Source organism: Gouania willdenowi, chromosome 21 (genome assembly GCF_900634775.1).
Source record: "Gouania willdenowi chromosome 21, fGouWil2.1, whole genome shotgun sequence".
NCBI lineage: Eukaryota > Metazoa > Chordata > Actinopteri > Blenniiformes > Gobiesocidae > Gouania > Gouania willdenowi.
The window spans coordinates 32,756,869-32,780,374 of NC_041064.1; the positions used below are offsets into that span (position 1 = coordinate 32,756,869).

Below are 23,506 nucleotides of genomic sequence, written 5' to 3' on the forward strand. Positions count from 1 at the left end.
CGTCCCTGCTTTGTGGCTCTTTGTTACAAATGTGTCTCTGTATATGATCTTTGACCGCTCATTGCTGCACAAAGAAATCACACATTTCATAAAGTTCACCCAGAGACCACAAACACAGGAATTTAGTGTTTATGGCTGTGAATGAAACGCTCTTGGCCAATCAATGAGCTGCACAGGATTTTGTCTTCTTTGTGTGTTTTTGTCTCCTGGATTTGAGGTACAGCGCCCCAATGAACAGGTCTGGGAACTGACGTGGTTTTCCTGGCAATTTGGAGCTTTAAAAAATAGCCCAAACTATGAAGTATGAAGATTAAAAATAAAACATAATTTTATTTATTTTTCATTCTTCTTATTAAAAAAAAATCTATAACATACAGACAATTTGTCCTCATAAATGGACGGTCAGAGACGGAAATCACACACAAAATGTGAATATGACGGACTTTCCCTTCTAAAATTCAGGGCTGTCAACGCTGTCAACCGCCTAACGGCGTTGACAGCTTCCACTGATTCATCTGAATTTAATGTTTGGTTCCAAGAAACTGTTCATCAAACATGTAGTCTGATATATTATTTAATTGTGTTCCTGCAACATCTTTTTTAAAACACTGACAGGTGTAAAAAAAAAAAACACACAATCAAATTGACATCCTTCAAATGTTCTCTGTGATAAATTTACTAAATAACACCAACTTTAAACTCTTTACTACTTTTAAAATGTTAAAACCACACACACAAAAAAAAACTTCTGAAACATGCCTGTCCTTTTATTCTCTTTTTGGTAACACTTTACTTGAAGTTTCATACACAGTGTAAAGACTGACATACGCTGTCGTTAGTATGACATGACACCTGTTATAAGCATTAATAAGGTGTCCATTGTTAGAAGATCCTGGTTGGTGCAGATCTGAATTATGAATTTTAATTCCTCATATTTTTAAATAATGATTCCTCAATTATAACGTATGTAGCTCTACACAGTTTCTCCGTGACTGTGATTGGTCTGACGGTGCAATCTCTATCCCTACCACTAGAGCGCTCACGGTGTCAGGCTGAAATCACCTGTCTGAAGTGAACGTCTTTACATCATGTTTTTCAGGGGCTGTCTGACTGAGAATGTTTGGTTAGGTCAGGTGAAGCCTGCTAATGGAGAGATATTCCAGATATACTTATCCAGCTTTGTAGTACAGGCCCAACATGTGAGAAATCAAAGCCTGGTAACCCAGCATCACGTGTTTCAGCTTCTCTTTATTGAGCAGAGGAAACACTTTAAAATAACACGAGTTATCTTGACAAGCAATAGCAAATAAAAATAAAACATTATTTCTCCCTTTTTTTCATCATTGAGATAAGTTGTACAAATTATTTAACTTTTATTCTCAAAGTTATTGTATGAAAACTTGATGATGACAAACTGTCATTATTACTTAAATGCAATCTCATTGAAGCTTATTCTGATTGGTTGCTGGGGAAACAAGTCTACAGCGCTCTCTCTCTCTCTCTCTCTCTCTCTGACCCCGCCCACCGCCGGTTACACGCACAGAGTTTTGGTTCCTGATAGAGTCTGGCTCGTGGCCCCGAGCGCGCAGCATGGCAGCCACGCACAGCGAGTACCGAGGCTTCATGCGGAGCGGAGACGCGGAGACAGGGACGCAGCGGCTCCACACGGACTCAGCGCACCGGCCGCTGCTCTTCGGGACCCTGGCTGTCATGGGACTGCTTCAGGTGGCCTCCAGCGTGGCGATCCTCTTACACCTGACAGGTTACCTACAGGAGGTAAGCATGCGGGACGCCGTGGTGCAGGTTCGGGCTTTCGATCGCCCTGGGCGCCATGACGCACGGCGGCTCCTTTTACGCAGGCTCTGCGCAATGCGCCTTTGGCGGAGTTCACTTTTAAATTGCGCAATTTGATCAGGCAATAAAAGGCCATGTTGGGCTCCAGGCTGGTGCGCGCACAGGAGGAGGAGGAAGCCGGAGAGCCTTGTGCGAGAAGCTGCGGTGAGCGCCTCTTCCCCCGCAGCGCAAAGACGCAGATAAGATCTCACTCCACACGGGCTGGGATGTTAGAAAAGAGGAGAAATACACTTTGCATGATGACGGCGTTTAACAGTGTCACAAAGGAAGTCAAACATCACAACACTTTGAAATGATTTAAATCATGCATGGTTGGTCTCACATTTTGCCACGGTCATTATTATTATTATTTTATGAATTCAGCCAACCAAATTTAGTTTTTCAAAAAAATCGCTGTTGAAAACACATATTTCATCTTTTTCTAAAACATAAATATAAGTATTTTACTGTGCAACATGCATTTCACAGCATGCATGTGAAAAGAAAAGTTTCTTTCAAAATAAAAGACAAGTCGAATATGACAAATATTAAGTATTTATTTATTTTTGATCAGCTGACCGCCACCCACTTTTGGGTCCTGACCCACCATTTGAACAAACAGGCAGAGAAGTCAGAGTGTCACGTGTTAGATAACATTCAAAAGTGACTTGATTGTCATTGATAACATTACATATCAGTATCAGAAAAAGCAGCTGTGGGACAGAGTGCAAACAGAATTTCATGTTTAGAACATCTGTGTTGAGGATGCAGATGCTGGATTTTCATGTTTGGAGGTTCATCCTGGTCTGGATCCAGGGTTTAGTGATGATCAGGGTGGATTCCTTTCTTTAAAAAGCTGCGATGGATGATCTTTGGCATCGTTGAGGGAAAACTCTCAGTGCTCTCCTGTATATTCTCCATATCTGTATGTGATCTTGTAAAAACATCATGTTGGATATAAATAACTGTCATGTTTGAACAAGCCAGAAGCGCAGACTGCACAGGATGCTCAAGTTCACCTGAGGAGCATCTCTCTCTCTCCGTGTGTGTGTGTTGTGTGTGTGTGTGTTGTGTGTTCTTCGGCTCCAGACCGTCTCTGGGAAGAAAAAAACACAAACTCTTAGTCTGAGATGTCCTGAGTGTGGACCGGAGGAACACACAGACAATAGGGAAGAAAAAAAGATCAGAAAAGTATAGAAAATGTTGAACATTTTTCAGGGTGATTTAATTACTGTAACTGGTATGTCTTGTACAGCAAATATAAGTCAGGCAACCCAAATACTAGCTCATCAAACATGTTTATTTTGCTGTAAGGCAGAGATGCTCCACCTCAGCTCACACTCTGGGTCTAAAATCAAGAATTCTTGAGCTGAGAAATGCTTTCACTGGACAAAATGTTGAAAAATCTACCATCTTTAGATGGAAAAGTCTCTAACATCTATAGTTTAAAGCAGTGGTTCTCAACCTTTTCAGCCCATGACCCTCAAAATAAAGGCCCCAGAGACCGTGGGACCCCCACTGTAGCTAAAAGTGGTTGAACAGACACAGACATGAACATTGAAGAACAGTCATGTGGAGACAGGACCATCTATAAGAGGGAATAAAGGGGTCCATCCATAAAGTCAGCAAAATGATGATCCATTGTTCTATGAATCTGTGATAACCACATTTATTTATTTATCTGAATAATATCCACTGTTATCCAGGAAAATTATTATTATTTGCATCATAGTATATAGTCATTTTAAAGACGTAAATCCTTGTTTCAAAAGTGACTAAAAATGTTGGAAAAAATGTTGAAGTGGGATATATAGATGGGACGAACAGAAAAAGGGTTTTTTAAAGCGTTTGAAGCGTCAATATTGACACAATTAGCTTTAAATGGCAAATAATGGGCATGACAAATCGTAAATGTGGTTAAATTGGCAAAAAATGAAGCATGAAATATAGTGAAAAAAGGTTAAATGACAATAATGGGTCAATATATGTAACATTAAGTAGGAAAAGTGGTAAAAAGGGTTTATAAGTGCCAAAAACGAAAAAGATAGAAAAAGTGATGGAAATAGGTTAAAATATGGCAAGTTTGGTGAAGTTGCAGAAAAAGGGTAAACATTAGCAAAAAGGGGCTCAAATTGTTGAAATAATATTTGATATTCTTCTAATTATTATATATTTCTTGAAGGCATCTGGCGACCCCCTCCCAGTGTCTCACGACCCCATTTGGGGTTGAGAACCACAGTTTAAAGGATGAAATCCAACTGTTTAGAGTCTAAAATGTAAACTAAGTGTTGCTTATATTCTAAAAATGTCCATTTAAAGGTAAAAGGCTAATTTCACTTTCAGAATAAGAGCATAAATCCCTCTGTGAGTAAATGTGTGTATTTCAGCTCTCATGAATCCTTCATTGAGGAATAATTGTTTTTCATCTGGACAATAAATCAGCTCCTGCTTAACTTTTCAGGGTTTTTCACACACACTTTGAGCACTGCCATTAGCGAGTAATTCCCAGAGTGTGATTCAGCGTTGGTGTGCGGCCCCCGGGTCACTTTTGGACCCCGACCCATTTGGGAATTCCCCGAGATGGAGAGGAGAGCTGGGAATGTGCTGATCTGTGCAGGGCTTTTGTTGGTCAAACCTGCTCTGATTGGACACCGAGGGCTGATTGTTGTGCTTTTAGAATCTTCTTTAAGAGAAAAACGTGATATATTAAGATTCATACATACACACCTAGCAGGACAGGAAATGAGTGCGATTGATGGGTTTCAAACGAGACAATAGCGCCCCTGCTGGAATGTTGTTATAATAACATGTTGAGTTGATGCCTTTTTGCATTTTTTTAATTTGCTTTTGTGTTTCTTTCCTTTATTTTATTCTGTTTTGTAAAGTTTTATGTGCTAAACTGTTGATGTGGTTCTGCAGTGTGTTTAAAAGTTAACTGTTTGTGACTTGTTGCATTGTCATTTTCATTTGCCCAAACCTACGTTGTGCAAACTGCAATTTGAACAATGACTTTCTTTTCAATATTCCTCGTATTTCCTCACAAATTCCACTTCCCTCTTGGTTCCGTTTGCATTGCGTTTCTTCACTTCAATAGCTGCTTTGAATTGAGGGATCTCCTGATAACTCTTTTTATTTGTACTACGACTGCTCAGAATTGTGTACCAATACGAGTACTTGTTGATGCGAATACAGCTACAATGACCTGAGAAAATAAAGATATAAACCTATGACAACAGTAAATAAAGGTCCGTGGCTCACTGAGACATAGCGACCATTTCCACATCACATTCGCATCACTTTACACATTTTCGTTTCCATTTTTATCATCTCTTCCTATAGCTGTTTAGATTACTTTACTGGCTAAACTCGTACCAAATGTACTTAATAGGGTTAAAGCCGCAGTATGTAGAATTATCTACCTAATCTCCTTGTATTATTTAATATTTAATACAGGCGATTTGTCTGGAAGCGCTTACAAGGTATATGAGTTCTGGGGGACTGAGCGGGGTGGTACAAACGCACAAAGTAACCAATCAAACAAAGAGCGGACCTGTCGACAATAGCGCAACAAGCGTAGATCTTTTTCCCTAAACGGAGCTCCGAACATCTTCTCCGTGGTGGCCACCATCTTTGTTTTGACGCTCCTTGGTGCAGGAGATATGACATTATTTCTGTACGGCTCTGATTGGCTCGGTTTCTTTCAAACCAAGGAAGTGAGCAGAAACGGTGGCATTACCACACCCACTTTCTTTCAAAAAGTAAGGAAGTGGGTTTTATTTTGAAAAGTAATCTGATATTTTTTCGGGGAGTACATGCTTAACATGCTGTTTAGCTTCATTTGCTCCGTGCTGATTAATGTGTCGTGATCCGGTGTCCACCAGAAATAGAAGCCCAGCGTATATCTGGTGGAGGGCACCGGACTACCGCAGCTGGGAAGACGTAACGCAGCAGAGCCGAATCCAGTGGAAATTGGGAATTAGGTTTACACATGATTTATTCCATCTGTTCTCACTCTCCCTTTGACACCAGTACGTGGGACGGACTGCGTGCGGTCACGTACGTTCGCTTTGAGTCCGCGTGGAGTAGGGCTGAACAATTTTGAAAAATAATCTAATTGCGATTTTTTTTTTTTCTCAATATTGCAATTGCGATTTAATATGTGATTATTTTTTCAAGCGTTTCTTGTCATGTATTTTTCAATGAACACAAGCAATAAATCAATCTGTTTCATAATAAACCATTTCAGAATTATTTAAACTTTAAATAAATATAAAATCTCAATTTTAAAGCACAGATTACAACAATAAACCAAACAAATCTGTGGCTTTACCTATTTAACATGTCTAACTAGCTTCACGTTTCATGAAACATGTAAACATATGGACGGCACTTCTTCAACACTCTCTGATCTTAACAGGACAGTACAACACAGGAAAATAAAAAATTGCAGCCTTTTTATGATATTGCGATAATATGCATTTAATCGTTCACCCCTACCGTGGAGTCAGTTCTGCCCAAATATGTTTGTGACTTCTCCAGGGCGTTTTCCCTTTTTTCGCTTGCTTTGCCGTGTACCGTTGTGCCAAAAGCCGCAACTTCTCCTTCTGGAAGGTCCGCCATTGTACTTTTACTACAGATAAGACGAGAACGCGCATCAACTTTAGTAGGGCAGCCAATAGTAACGGCCCAAAACAGCTCATAAAGCATTCTATAGAAAATAGATAGATCTGTGATTGGATTTCTAAACCTCATTTATAGAACTAAGAGAAGCAGCAGAGATCCCCTTTCCTATCACAACTTTCAATTACAATATGCTCCAAGTTTATTACAGATTTTTTACCAAATGACGCCAAAAAAAACGTACATACTGCAGCTTTATTAGAGTCAACAACTGTTATTAATTTTACAAAAATGGATATGTTATGCTGATTACCTTGCAAGAATTTTAACATGTCTGTTCGCTACACTTTTGAGCCTCAGCCAACCGTTTCTTAGGAAATGTGTGATTTGGTCCCAAAACAGTTTTTGTGAAACCTTTAATTAAAGCCAACCAGAAACACGTTCATATTTAGCACAAAATCCCGTGTTTGGAGGTGCAATGCCTCTGCTTACATGTCACCAGTGAAATGATCACCAGTCAAACTAATGTGCCGCTTGTTCGTCACAACACAACACATTCATCACTGGATAACACAGTCACTACCGTAACACGTAGTGAGACATTTTGAATGGGATTATGGGCAGAATTGGACATATTTGTTCGTTTGTCACATTTTACCTGTTTTACAGTGAAAAAAAAAAGCATGTACTGTATTTTAAATGTGTGATGTTGACATTGTGCCAAAACTTACATGTGAGACATTTTCGTGTCATGTTGAGGCCAAATCTTAAGTAAATAAATAGAGACGAAAAGTAGCTTTTTTTCCATCTGTTTGCTGTTTTTGCTGTTAAAATATGACTTTCAAACTCTGCATTTTCTTGCAAATAATCTTTCACAATTTCTGCAGATTACATGGCAACCTTTGGGGCGAAAAATTGGTCATAAATTCAAGAAATTTAGATTTATTGCTTAATATTTATGATATTGTAAGTCACTCATTTAAAAATAATTGTTGACATGTGGAAGTGCAAACTACGACACAGTAATGTAACGACGGTGCAGTAAACATCTGGATATTTCTAGTCTGGCAAGTCTCCCAATTAAAATCAAGATGGGTTTAATGTTGCGGCTGAACTAAAGTGAGTTTGGCACAGATGCATTACACAGGGTTTATGATTTATTGGCATTGTCATACATAGAGAGGCCTAGAATAGGTTCAGCAAATCCTGGGATGATGTTTGGTGTATGTCGAGATGAGATACAGTATACAGTAGATGGATACTTTATTGATCTCCAGGGAAATTCAAGGCATCCAGTAGCAGTATACAATACACAAGTACAATAAACAGTAAACAATAAACCAATAAACAGTAAAAACTAGACAGTAAACAGTAGGAATGCACCGAAATGGAAAATTTGAGGCCGAAGCCAAAGCAGAATAAATTATTAACGCTTGGCCAAATACCCAATACCGAATACCGAATGCGGTTGTTAAGTTTTTCACCATTTCTTTTAATAGTGCATAGCCTAGAATACATTTTTAGACATGTTTTTTAAAGAAAGTAAATGTTTATTGAATATTCTGACATTTTTTAAATATTCCAGTAGCCTTTGCTTTTCAAAAAAAGCACAACAAAGTTTTTCATTTATGTTAGGCCTTCAAATAAAACAAAACATGCATTCCAAAAAAAAGCTTAAGTGCATTAAAGGGGAGGTATTATGAAAAAAATTACTTTCTAATGGTTTTGCTAAAGTCATATACATCCCTTTAGCCCCATTCAGAGGGACAAAGTTGAAAAAGCTCTGTTTCCTCCCTCCCTTGTTATTCCACATTTTGTAAAAAGTCAGCTTTAAACGGGACAGTTGGATTTTGCCCACGTGACGTCACCTACCACGCCTCCTAGAATGTGAGCTCCTCCCTCTCCAACTGTCTAACAGCTAAAACAAACACTGCTGTTTAATATAGAATATATATTATTAGGGATGTAACAATTCACTCAACTCCCGATACGATTCGATTCACGATACTGGGTTCACGATACGATTCTCTCACGGTTTATTTTGCAAAATGGGACTGTAGACAAATGATGACTGAAAAATATTCCTTTATTTTTTTTGGAAAATACTGTACTATTTTCCTTTTACTTTTCATCGTCAATAGAATCCTTTGATAAACTATTCAAAACAATGCAATTTAATTAAAAATAAATCCTGAATGAAATAAATAAAGGAATAATACAAATGAAGAATAGCCTATAATTAAAATTCTGGTTCTATAGTAAACAATGCAAAACTGCATAATAGTTATTTTTATTTTTAAAAGTGCAACTAAAAATGTATTTTGTGCCTTAAAGGGGACATATCATGCTAAATCCACTTTTTTAGCCCTTAAATGCAATTTGTTGTATATTTAGAGTGCTTAGAAGTACAGAAAAAATAAAATTAGTCTCTTCAGGTGCTCCGTAGTTATCTTTATATTCTGTTTTGCTCATATTTTTCAATCTGTTTCGATTTTTCTATTCTCTATTACGTTTTTTGAACTATTACATCACAGTATTTGCAGTGGAACTGCCAAATTAGTACATCAACTCCAGGTCCAACACTTTGAGCAATCCGCCATTTTTATTTCTCGCTTTTATTTTGTAGTCCAAGCTCAAGGATGCCGAAGTTACGAGAGGATAAGTCAAAATGTTGGGTTGTTGGATGTAGTAACCCACACGCTTCATTACACCGTCTCCCAGCATCAGAACCTTTTCAAAGTGCCTGGTTGAGTTTTATTTTTCACGGAAATGTACCCACATCTGTGGGTAAGGTCATTTTTGTGTGCGCGAAGCACTTCAAGGATGACTGCTTCTGCAACCTCTGCCAGTATAAAGAAGGATTTGCCGAAAAACTTTGTCTGATTGAGGGGTCAATTCCTTCTATCTTTGTAGACGACGAACAGAGCACTTCGGTAAGCTGTAAATAACGCTAAAAAGTGTGATAAGACGTCCCTGTCATTGTTTTGTTAGCATTAGCAGTTGCACCATCTTCAGACTTCATATGTTAGCGCTGTGTGCTCGTTTTAGATCCTTGATGATATGGCCTACGTGATTTAATTTAAGTCTAAAGTTTTCATTAGTCATTTCATTTTGCCATTTTTGTCTTTGAAAAGACTGTATTAAAATGCATTTCGTGACGTTAACTTGGCGCTAGCGTTAGCTCGGTGCTTGTGTTAGCTCACTTGTTAGGGTTCTGCGGGTTAATCATCTTCATTTTCATCTCGCTCCGCCGGGTCCGACTCTCGCTCAAACATGTAAGGCTGGATGGACAAGTATTCCGTTGTTGACATTTTGTAAATAACGTGTGAATAAAAAGTTTATGCGCCGCTACATAGCCGTATCTCTTCTATCAAACTACAAAAATGGCCGAGCAGGGTGGAGTTGAACCGAGTGTCACCTGAAGAGGGGGCGGGGTATGGAGTGTCTCATTTGCATTTAAAGAGACCGCACCAAAACGAGTTGCTCTCAGAAGCACATCAGAAAAGGGGTAAAAAAGGGGCCTGTGGAGCTATAATAATGAGGAATTCAGACCTAAGCATTGCAGTTCCGTTTTATATAGACCACAACTGTATGATTTATATGTAAAAAGGAAGGATTTAAAACCATGATATGTCCCCTTTAACAATTGGACTTTAAATCATTGCACTGTATTTATGTCAGATATTTGTTTGGACCAGCAGAGGGCGCTGGTATCCCAGTGGTCGGTTGGCATGTAGTTATTCTGGCAGTGAAGAAGAGATGCTATGCGCTAGCAGACAGAGCTAATAGAAAAACGTGACTTTTACAGATATTCACGTAATATTACAGATATTCTTTCGGTGCTAAAGGGGTAAGGAATCATTCATGAACATGTTTGAGAGTAGAAGGCGGCCAGAAAGAAAGTTGTAGCAGATTCCGCCCGACACCAACACTTTTAAACAATAGATGGATAAATATATAGCGTCCTCTGCTGTTTAAAAAAAATACTGCGATTCAATTTTCAGAATATCGATGTGAACCATGATACCTATGAATCGATTTTTAACTGCCTTACGATTAATCGTTACATCCCTATATATTATACTTGGACGCCCAAACTGCACTACTTTTTCTGCTGCTGATCATGTTGGGAGTCACTGCTTGGAGCCACGGACCCAATGTTTACATACATCAGCTGTTAGCACTCTGTGCTAATGCTACACCAGCCTATGCAGTGGGACCCGGTGTAATGTAAGGAGGAAATGATGGGGATGTTTACGGATTGGTGACTCACAGCGCTAACAATTGACTCGGTTGTGGAATTGGACGGTTTCCAACTTTTACGCGGTGACGAACGGTCTGCTGTGTTTGTGTGTGAAAAGGAGGAGCTGCTGCAGCTGCTCTGATTCTGCAGCAACGTGCACACACTTTTCCGACTCAAAATCACTGCACGTTGTTTGATTGCGTCATTGCGTTACATGCTACTATTCGGTCTTGCTTTTAACTCACTAAACCGAAGGCTGAATGTTGCTTTTTTGCAATATTCGGCCGAAAATATTCGCCTGCCGAATTCGATGCATCCCTAGTAAACAGTAATAAGTAAAATAAACAGTAAACAGCACAAATAAACAGTAATAATAGAAGTAAACATTAAACAATAAAATAATGAAACAAATAAACAGCCACTGTTCTCCCTCCCTTCCATATATAATATACACGAAGAGACATTAAACAGTCAGTGCATACATTAAGGGTGCAAATTACAAATTCAAATTAAAGTGATTGTCATTATAGTGTCCAAACAATAAAGAGTGCAGAAATGAAGAAATACAGTGATAGCAGACAATAAGTGAAAACAATAGGTGAAAACAGACATAAAAAGAGTGACTGTCATTAAAGTGTCCAAACATTAAATGTGCAAAAATAAAGTGAATGTCCGTATCGTACGTACGGATGACCAGAGCTTTGATCCCTTTGGGATTTATCTTCAAAATAAGGACTTTTTAATAATACCAAACTCACATAGTGATGTCACACATTGGAAATTGTGTTAACACAGCAACTTTTGTCAAACGTAAATAACACCAGAACAAATTGTTAAAAAAACCCCCCCAAAAAACAAAACACTGTGACCCCATTAGTCTAAAAAGGGAGATAGGACATGTTTGTGAAATGTATCAATATTCAAGACTTTCAGTGTGTTAGTATTAATAAATAATAACAAGTGTATGCCGAGAGAGTGTCAAACTCAAGGCCCGTGGTCCAAATCTGGCCCTTTAGAGTTAGACCATCCAATTTGGCCCGCAGGAGAAAGGTATACAAAGACAAAAATGAACATAAATTATTGTCTAAATTACCAGATAATTCAGTTGTAGATATCGCAGCCCTTCTAAAAGCACAAATTCAATGAAACGCCATAATATTTGGAGGATTACAATCACATGACTGCAGTCATTTTAAATCTCAAATTGTTCAAAGAACAAAATCTCCCTGAAATTATTTCACAAAATCAATGAAATAAAAAATAAAAAAATCCTTCTGCAACTTTCATCTGTCACGTATTGCCTGGATATTGTCCGCACCTTACACTGGGAGCTTTTAAGAATCATTTGATGACTGCGCTCTTCAGAAAAGCCTTTGGTTAAATGGATTTTAAACGGATTTTTGACTTTTATTATCCTTTTTATCCTTTTATGATGTTGCTCCTGTTTTAATTTCTCCTCTGTTCTGTACAGCACTTAGTAATTTTTTTCTGAGAAAAGTGCTTCATAAATAAAAATCACTTACTTACTTACTACATACTGTATCATTTATATGTTGTGTAAAGTGCAAACTTTACAAGCATTAATGTTGAAATTGCTCATTTTCCCACCTAAAATCTGCAGCCCCTAAACTAAAGTGACACCCCTGGCATAGAGTATCATTTATTGGCATACATTTTTTTTTTTTTTTATCATATAGAATTTTTCTTTTATTTATTTATTTATTTATTTATTTATTTTATTCACCAACATGCTGCAAGTCTTGCATATTGCAACAGTTTTTACAAATTTCTATGTATGATTCATTATCTCATGACCTCAAGTGATGCAGTTTACAATCAGAATTAGTTTCTAAATGAATATATATTTTTTAACCAAACTCTTTAAAATGAAATGGCCTTTTGAAACTAGTAATAGTATCCAAAATATCATAATTTCCTCCACTTCTTAGCGTCGTCATGGCTCAGCACTGGTCACATGTAACCCTGTTAATGATGGAGAAATAACTTCTGAGCATCAGTTCAAAATGCTTTTGAATGAACGCTGCATCTGATTGGCTGTTGAATGTTTGTGTGATATACAGTATGTTTGACATGCTGCCTTCAAGTGCACCTCAGATTTTACACATGCAACATAAACACGTCCTTTTTCCCCTGGGTAACACTTGCATAGATGAAAATAAACCTGACCATCTCCACTTAGGAAGCTCCTAAAGGTAAAGTTTAGTTTGCGACATGTTTGCGTTAAATACTAAGATAACGTCAAACCTCTTCGCTGACGTAAATAAATACAAGTTGTGCTGCTTTGATTCACCTTTTGTGTTGTGTCATCGAGTTTGCGTTATTGTGCAACAATCTGTGGAAGACACAGTGTTCTCTGCAGCAGAAAAAGACGCATCAATTCTCTTCTGTTTTCTCTTCAAATGTTGCACATGTAGTTTCAGCCAGAGGTGAAAGTAATAGATTCCAAGTACTCACGTTACTGGAATTGAGTTGCTTTTATGGGTACTTATATTTTACTTGTACTAAAGCATGTTTTAAAAGAAGTAAATTAATGCATTACATTTCTATACTGTTACTGAGTGAATTATGATTTTATGTGAATATTTCTTTATTTCCATTTCATAAACCATATTTTCTTAGTCGCCATTGCCATTTCTGATCAACACCCAGACACTTTCTTGGGTTCAGGTTGTGGTTTCTTCCTATTGTGTTGTTACCCACACTGCACATTTGGCACAAAACTGTTTTAGAGTTAATAAATGTTTCTAGCTAGCTGTTTCTACAGCTAGTCTTCCTGGAATCCCCAGAGACAACAATAAAATACAAATACAGAACAGACAATCAGATCAGCTACGATATTTCAAATTATAATGACAAATAATAACATATCTGATAAGAAATTAAAAGACACACATTTGATAATCCTCTTTAATGAAAAATGACAATGAAAAAAATGAAAAATCATTTTTTTGTTGTTGTATAATTTTATTTCAAAATAATTTAAAATAACAATTTGACAAACTATTTATTTTATACAGATGCCTTTGTGGAAAATAAATTAAGTTCCAATTGTGCAATATTTGGTTTATACATGAGATGTTTACTGTGTGCAAGGGATCCGTGGCAAGATTTATTACCAACAATAAACGTGTGGGTGAATAGAGCTGGGCGATATATCGAGTTTTCTATTTTGGCTATATAGAAAATGTCACCTATATTGACATTTTTACAGCTTATTTTGTTTTAAAACACTTGTTTTAGGACTCACTGTGGGCATTTTGCAACAGCAAATTTAACCCAGAATTGTCTTTCTGGTCCAACATTATTTGAATTAAAATTATCAATTTCTGTATCGTATATTGCCATTTTGACAAAAAATATTGAGATATGAGTTTTACTTGTATTTGAGTATTTTAAGTATGACTTACTTGTACTTTCACTTGAGCACAATTTCAATGAAGTATCAGTACTTCTACTTAGTGCTGTCAAGAGATTAAAAAAATGGTGCGATTAATTAATCATGCTCTGTATTTAATTAATCTAATTCATTAATTTTTTAATTGCACCTCAAAAATTGCTGAGAAACTCTCTCAACTTGAGGTATTTCTATTTAAATTACATTATTGTGGCAACATTGATATATGTAACAAAGTGTCTTTATAAAGTCATTTATTGTTTGTTTTTAACAGACTACAACAGATGCAAGAGTAGACATTTACATTGTGAGACTAGTCCCAAGGGGGGAGCGTGCCTACGTTCCCACAGCCCTATGTTCACACAGCCCTATGTTCCCACAGCCTTATGTTCCCACAGCCCTATGTTCCCACAGCCCTATGTTCACACAGCCCTATGTTCCCACAGCCTTATGTTCCCACAGCCCTATGTTCACACAGTCCTATGTTCACACAGCCCTATGTTCACACAGCCCTATGTTCACACAGTCCTATGTTCACACAGCCCTATGTTCACACAGTCCTATGTTCACACAGCCCTATGTTCACACAGCCCTAACCCTAGACATGTGAGGACATTAAGCCTAATTTTCAAAATTTTCAGCAAAAAAATAAATACTGAAAAATGTGGGAACATAGGGCTGTGGGAACATAATGACCCCCCCTAGGGCTGCCTGTCATATTGATGTGTACTTTTGTCAATCTCCAAATAATAGAAAATACAAGTGACACAAAACGTATGTAGCGTTATAAGTTAGCACATCATAAACAGTAAGACCTCTTTTCTGACACCAAACTTGTTGCTTTCTCTCTCCTTCAGATAATATTATTAATATCCAGTGAGTTTGTTCATTTGTGAGTCACGGCGTGCAGCATGTAGCAGTTAGCACTGTCCGGGTGTCCGCGCTAGCTGTCCGTGCTAGCCCGTGATAAGGCAAGCTTTCTTGCACAATTTGTAAACAACTCGACTTATGTTTTCCATCCTGTGTTTCTAAAAGCCAAACTTAATGCTAAGCTTGGCAGCCTCCCCATCTTGTACTGTAGTCTGTGCATCAGTATTATGGTATACCGGGAACTCTTAAAATAAGAAAGGTTCTGCACTGTTTGGAGTGTTAAAAAAAAGCGTTTAACGGCGTTGCACGTAAATTTTTCCTGTAATTAATTATTCGCAATTAACGCGTTAAAGTGACAGCCCTACTTCTACTTGAGTAAGATATATTGGTACTCATTACACCTCTGGTTTCAGCACATAAACCTTTGCCCTCCCTGCTTAGATCACCTGCGTGTGTTACACTTAGCCATTCTCTTAAACTTACATTTGGATTGAAGTTTTTGTGTTTTTTAACTGTGTAAAACTCTCCCTGCTGCGGTGCTTTAACGCTTTCCATGCATGCGCTGTGCATGTGTGGGCTTGTTAAGTGAGGAGCTTTGGAGGCACTGCATGACTGTTTGGAACTTTCTCTGGTATTTTAAGTGTTTGCTTAATGACGCTTAACATGACATCAGTGATTTGTGTCTTTTTGTAAACACCAACTTAATGCGTTGTGCTCATCGGCTGCTCTGGATCACCCTGAGTCCTGGCACTTGTGCAGGAATGTGACATTTGAAAAGTAAATCTTGCTCAGACGCACTTTCCCCTTCTCACACGCAGACACACGCACACACATGGACACACACACGGTCCTGGAAGTCTTCTTCTCAGATTTCTCCTGTCAGTGATGTTTCTGTGTGTCTCAGGGTTCTCTGCTCACTAACCTCCATGTTTCTCTGTCTCTCCAGGTAGATTTATCCACAGCTCCACGTCGGCCCATCGAGGTGAGTCACTCTCACCCCTGTTTGACCCACACACCCTCCTCTGTGTGCAGTCCGCTAACAAACTGTAAAATAGGAGCTGTGGAATCCACTCCATCTGTTTCTGTTTCATTAAACAATGGAAGGAGTATGAAACACCTGCTGCACAGACTGTCAGGAAAAGGCCTTGAAAGACTCCAAGACCTTTGGTACTTATGCTAACAGCTAAGCCTTGATAAAAAACACACTGTAAATGGTATTTTTTGGGTGGTGACGATATTGGTTGATGCTACTTTAGATCAGCTAAGACGGCTGTGTTCGAAATGTCATGCTAACGTACTACTCATACTACATAAGTTTGACGGCAAAATGAATATGTAATGCTTTCACATTAGACAGTATGAAAAGATTGAGTATGCAACAATACACTGGATGTATACTGTATGGGGACATTTTTTAATTGTGCATGGTGGCTACACTAGTCATACTCAACCGCCACATGATGCATTGCGAGCGGAATGTAAAATGGTCCTGGGACCAGCTTCAGGCTAAAAATCAAACATCCCCTTTTTGAAATAAAATCATTTCTTTTTGTCTTCCATTAGTTTTTTAGTAAATAAGGCTCTTGTTTTGAAGTTTACTGGAAGTTTGGTCAGTAGCACAATGGAGGGTCTCTGAAAATCTTTGAAATTTCTGTATGAAATGTGTTTCTGTGAGTTTTATGGCTCAAATGAGCACATGTTGATATTCTACTTGGTCACTTTCTCACTTAAAACGCTTTCAGAACTTTCAAAGGTGGAGAATCAACAGAGATATTTAGCCTCAGTGTGATTCAGGTTTTTGTCGTTGTAGGTCCCAAATGCATCTTGGGAAAAGTAGAAGTGTACTTCAGTAGGAACAGTCATCATCCTGATCATATTTATAGTATAAGTATATACTCATGGAGTTTGTAGTGAGTAGTACGGAGTGTGACATTTCAAACTTAGCCTTAGTGTAGGCCTCATAGATTATAAAATCAAAGTTTCACACATTGCATTGTGGGTTGTGGAGTCCCATTGACAGATGCATAGAAGTGTTTTTACTTCATTGTTACTGTGATTTCTCTGCCAAAGTGACTTCCCAAAACATTTCTGGTGTTTTCACTGGAAGTTGTGGAAAATGAAATGGTGGATGTTTATTATGGGCTTACACGGAAAGATCAGAATCCCTTTCGAAATGGAATGTCTTGCAGAGAGAGGAGATATCACAGGTAATACACTAAAGCAAACATGGAGCCAAGTCAATCACTGTCCTCCTTGTTTGGAGAAAAACTACAAGAAATCACTGTAAGAATGACGTAAAAATGCTTCTGTCTACAAGACTCCATATCCCACAATGCAACATGCCAAAGTTTTCCAACAATAAGAGAGGGTTTAGTTTACAGTGGCGATCAATACAAAGCAAATTATTTTTGATTCATTGATCTATGAGGACTACACTGTCTGTATCTGATAGAATATGATTGTCTCCAGCAACAGAACTTTGACATTGAATACATGTCATTATGTAACTAATAAAATAGGATAACATGAGGTACAATTGGATTACATTTCTGGGTTGCTGCTCGTTGTCCTGAGATGTGCATTAAAAGTAAGGTTTAAGAGGTTTTCTAATGCCAAGGAGCTTTTTGTAACTGGTTCAGTTACAGTTCTTATCAGTGTTGGACACATCAGGAGAATGTGCTTACTTTCTGTAGCGTTGTGGCTCAGTTACAATGTTATAGTTTTTTTGTATCTCAGAAGCTGCAGCAGGATAACATCCAGAGATGGACGAGGAACTCCAGGCGCTGCCACTAATGCGTTTGTTTAGAGTTGGAGGTATTTTAACACATAAACCAAGTCAATTTCCTGTAGAAAGTTCAGCTGAAGTGAGGAAAGCAGTGCCTAAAAACCTTCTGCGAAAGCTGCAAATGGCCAAAAGCTTCTTCCAGGACTTTATTTTCCTTTTTTGAGGTGGACAGAAAGCCCATTGTGGCTCTTGGAGAGGTTCTCTGAACACACACTGACGTATGTTTGTATTATATCAGTGGGTCGCCTTTCCTTTTCTCTCCTTTCTCCTTCATGTGGAGAACATAAGGAATCTTAAAGGAATTTGCTTCTCGTAGGAAAGTTCATCAATCTTAAAGAATAATAAAGTAAACAATTAGACTCTGTCAGATCATGACATATACATTCAGGACCACTGCGTCCAGGAGGAAAAAATCATTTTTGGCTATTTCTATCGACAATGAAAGTTCTGTCAAAGATTCTGTACTTTTATATGAAAAGGGTTTATTTTTGCAGCAGAGCAGTATTTCCACTTCCGCTATCATATCTTATCTTGTGGTTCTTATCATTTTTTATCTTATACAAACATAGTTAAAGTAATGGATCTTATCATTTTAGTGGATCTTAGCATGTTTTAGTGTGTCTTATCTTATCATATCTTAATTCATGTTTAGATTAAATAAACCCTGATTGCAACTGTAAAGCATGCCTCTGCTGTCACGTGTCACATGGGATAATGATCAGCATTTGAAGGGATCTTTTGTGACTACTGTTTTAGAGCCTGTGTTCCGCCATCTTGAAATCACGTGATTGATGATGTCACACGGCCCCACTGCCTGTAAACATCCCATTGAGTGAAACATTCAGCCTGTTTTTTAGATCATTTGGTTGCTCTAAATAATCAGGAAAAGTGAAAGATTCAGCCACGGACTGTTCAAGGGAGAGTAAAGGTCCCTTAGGAGAGCACTTCTTCTCTGCTCCATTGTCTACCACAAAACCACAGAGTTGGAACTGTTGCCTCCTGCGATCAAACTTTTTTGTGGGTCACAACAGTTTGTACACTCGTTTGGTAAACAAAAGAGGGTTACATCAACATCTTTAACTTTTCCTTATTATTTAGAGCAACCAAAAGCAGAACAAATTGGCATTTTGACCAAAACAAATTGGCTAAATGATCTAAAAATCAGGCTGAATGCTTCACTCAATGGGAAACAATGGGATGTTTACATGCAGTGGGGTCATGTGACATCATCAATCACGTGATTTCAAGATGGTGGAACACAGGCTCTAAAACTGTAAAGGCAAAATGAATATGGTGCATAATATTGTGTTCGGCATAGATCTTCTAATAAGTACATTTCAAAGATTTGGTGTTTGTAATACCAGTCCAGGATCCCTTTAAACATGTACACTAACAGCAAAACTGAGAGCAGTTTCTCCCCTTAATGAGGGATATTCGTGATGGACTTAAGAAGTGATAAACATTGTATGAAAAAAATGATGAAAAAGTAGAGGCCGACCGATATATTAACTTTTTTCAATATCGGCCATCGGCCGATTTATTTTTTTTAAATTTTTTTAAGCACTTTAGAGTAGCCATTAAAGGAAAAAAAAAAGATTTTTGTTTTACTTTGTATTTTTAAAAAGTTCAATAAATGTTAAGAGTTCTATTGGTGTATTTAGTTTATTTTCTAATATATATATATATATATATATATATATATATATATATATATATATATATATATATATATATATATATATATATATATATTTATATCATATGAGTGTTTCAATTGTCTTTCATAATCAATGTGCTTTAAAAAAATATATATCGGCCATCGACTGAATTTTTTTTTTTTAAATTGGTATCTGCATCGGCCTTTTAAAATCCTATATCGTTCAACCTCAATGAAAAAGTAATCAAAGTATTTCTTACACACAAGATGAGATAGGATATGATAATCTACGATGAGATTTGATAAGATGAATGTACATTTCTATCCCACAGAGATTGAAAGTTTTCCCACAGTTTGGATGGCAGCCTGTTGTCCTGAAGCTAAACCACCAAGCTAATGCTTTGGCTGATCAATGGGATTGATAGGCTGAATATTCCTACTTCTTTTTCTCTGTTTTTGGCTCAGAGCTGAAGATCCTGTAGAAAGTAAAACAACAGGAAAGGGTTCGGTTTCCTTTGAAAGTGTGTATTTGTGTTGGTGTCCCTCACGATCTGCGCACATTAAAACCACCCAGCCAGCTCATTGTGCCGTTTCCCACAGAGCGTCAGGGGCGTTTTATGAGGTGCAAGGGCAACGTCCCTGGGAACCAGAGGTCTTTGATGTGTGGGCGGAGCCTGTGGTGGTCGGACGTTCAGTGTTTATTTATTTTGTTTATCTTCTGCGAGGGAGACGATCTGCTTTGGTGGCCGAGCTTGGTGAGAGAAGACTTTGGTTCCAGCGAAGCTTCACACAAACCACCGTTTCTCAACATAATGACATGTTGAAGGATATGTGTGTGCGGTTCAGCAACAAGTCGAGGAGTTTGCTCAGCTGTACTCGTCGTATATTTTCAATGCAGCTCGTGAATTAGGACACGAGGAAATAGACAAATAAGACAAATAAGAATACCTTTGTTGGTATTTTCATTTTATACACATTGGTGGCTTCTGCTAAATAGTCAGGGTAGGCCCATACACTGAGTTCACAATACGATAGAATAGACGATAATGGCCTCGCAATAAAAATACGATACAGTATTTTTGGAAAGGTAAAAAGACCAAAAAAAATTGCAGTTGTAAAAATCGCAATGCCTTTATTTGACTTTTATTCTGGACATTCTTATACAAATCTACTCACCATAACAATCCCCCCCTCGACGAAAAATACTTTATCTTGTTGCACGATATATCATCCCACCTTTACTAAAGACTATTATTAAAGTTGGCTATATTGGAATTAGTATTAGGTATCAGACCTCGGCCATTCCAGTGGTATAATTAACCAATAAGATAACAGGCTTTGCTTCCTTGAACAATCCATAGGCATCATATATATATGTAGAAGCCTCATTACCTGCAGAGAGGCGTGACTTACTCAGCCATCTTATGTGTGTGGAGCAGACTGAGATAAGAGATGCTCAACGATCACAAAGTAGAATTATTCACTAAATTTACCCATTTCCATAGTTAGATTTTTCCCCATATATAGCTCTGACAAAAAGCTTGGATATTGTGGATCTTGTGAAAAGGCAATATATATACTTGCATTTCCTGAAGAAATTGCAAGTGAGGATGCAGGTGCTGGCTTGCGTTGCACTGCATTAGGTTAGAATTAGCCTAGCGTTAGCAGTAGCCTAGTGTTAGCAGTAGCCTAGTGTTAGCATTAAAATAAGGCATATCTTACCACAATAAGCATGAATTTTTCTCGAATTTCAGTCTACTCTGGAATGTTTGTTCTTGGGAGCTTGGTGAAGATGGTGGAGGAGAGTCGGGTCTCTTGGCCATAACGGTGTTGTGGTCTTGCTTAGTTTAAGTAGTCAGAGCAGTATAGTAGTGATGATATGAGATGTACCGAAGCTACGAAGCTTGTGTCGAATGTTGATATCAAACATGTTCTAATGTACCAGTGTCATCATTGTAGGGTAGGACTGATGACATCATCAACAGTGACGATGTCAGAATTCTACAGAAGTTTCACAGTGTGGATGGGAAAATGAATGGGATATATATATATATATATATATATATATATATATATATATATATATATATATATATATATATATTATTCTTTTGGTAGCCAGAACATCATCAAAATGTAATCACCTGTTCCTTTTCCCATTTATCAATTGTCCTGAAAATTTCATCCAAATCCGTTCATAACTTTTCAACTTATCTTGCTAACAGATAAACGCAGGGTAAAACATAACCTTCCGCTCTGTGGAAAAATTAGGATTGTAAGAACAAAAACTGAAACTGGAAACTTGGTGTTTGCTCTTTGGTCCACCCATTACTGGGCATTTGAGGTTTCCTTGGTGAAGGCATCGTCTCCTTGGCTAATGCTGCGTTCACATCCAACTCGGTGAGTTTCACTGCCTGCTAAAGCGAGGAGCTGCGCTTTTTTTTCTCCTCTCACAAACCTCCAGTGAAAAAAGCCGGTGTGATTAGCCGCTAATGCTACCCTAGCTCAGTGCTAGCTGGATAAACGAGGGACTACTGTATGACTATTGCAGGGTGAAAATTACCTGAACATGTGCCTGTAGGAAAAAGTGGGCTTTGGAGTTGGGGAACATCCACACCTTCTAAAACATCCGAGAAGATGCTGAAGCTACCCTGGAACCCAATCTTCATTGTTTGGTATAAAAACTATTAATCATGAATAAATATGTGTTTTATTGATCTAAATTGAAGTATTTTTCTTATATCTGCCTTTTCCAGTGGGCCAACGTAATAGAGGGTCTGCAGAATCATTTTGTTAATTCCACTACAGAATCTAGATGATCTCTGCAATTAGGTGTAAGGGAAAAAAATATCGGTATCAGTTATCAGCCAAAAATCAAGTATCATGCATCTCTACTATTATTATAAATCAATCAGCTAATGTAGTTATTACATCTTGAAGTTAACCAGACAGATGGGTCTGTATTTTACACAGGCTCGGCTCAGGCTTGGTCGCTGTGCGGTGAATGAGCGGTAAAGTGATGCTATTCGATTAGCACCTGAAAGATCCACAAGTAGATGCTGATGAAGTGAATCAAAGGCTGGCCTCTGAAAAGTGAGAAAAAGATGTCAAACAGAAACGACTCGTTCTTTAAATGTCTTCTGTCACACATTTCAATAGTGTTGGGCTGTAACGGGTTCGGGTTTCAAAAGACGGTTTCATTTGGGTTCGGACATGTTTGTGCCATGTCAGCTGAACTCCTGAGGCCCGATTTCAACTCTAATCACCCTCAGACATTTGGGATCAGTTGATGAACATGTCGCCTCGGGTTGCAAGTTAAATACCTGATAGAATTTTTTTTAGTGTTTTTTTTTTTTGCTTTGTTGTTTATGTACTTAGTATTGGGTTGGAACTGAATATTAGTGTTTTTCTTGTCTGCGTTCAGTGGGTTTAGGTAAAAATGATGTTAACAAACAGAAACAATGCATTCTTTAACTCCTAATTAAAGGGTTTAGGGTGCTCTCTAGTATTCTAGTCACTCCCATCATGTCCTTATAATATAACAAATTTGACGCAGTATAGGAAAACCATGAACAAGTCATCCAGGGGGCGTTCCGTGTTATTTACAGAATCTGTCTTGTAAGTTTTCCAATGATGTCACGCACACTGAAATCAAATATTATTTGAAGTTATGGCCATTTAAATGTTGGCAGTCTCCAAAGTACATAGTGATCATACATAATGGATACAACATGGGTACGTTTGTGTGTAGGCTATACCCATTTCTCGTTGTATAATACAGGAAAAGACCTCCAGCAGAACCAGACTCGGGTCTCCTCAACATTTTTTTCTGACAATCTGTGCAGCAGCTGTTACATATTCCTTCCAAACGCCATCAATTGGTGGCATCTTTTCAGCTGATGGATATGGAAACTTTTTTTTTTTTTGTTTTGTTTTATTCGTCTTTTTTTTGTCATTTTGTGAAACTTTATTGTCGTTCTCATGTCTACTTGTTAGTTCTCATAACTCAAGCTGAGGCCTTCCTATGCTCAGTTACCAAACCAAACAAATGATCCCACTTAAAGGCAGAACAAAGCGTCTGCA

The 23,506-nt window shown here is 37.9% G+C and overlaps 1 protein-coding gene across 1 annotated transcript in view; it reads left to right on the forward strand.

Moving 5' to 3' along the window:
* Window positions 1–1,550: 1,550 nt before the first annotated feature.
* The window catches only part of tnfsf11 (TNF superfamily member 11), a 28,127-nt gene continuing 6,171 nt past the window's right edge, over window positions 1,551–23,506 (forward strand). The window contains exons 1-2 of the mRNA XM_028436858.1: window positions 1,551–1,776; window positions 15,928–15,963. Coding sequence (XP_028292659.1) covers window positions 1,591–1,776; window positions 15,928–15,963 — 222 coding nt within the window. The 5' untranslated portion in view covers window positions 1,551–1,590. The remainder of the gene's footprint in view (window positions 1,777–15,927; window positions 15,964–23,506) is intronic.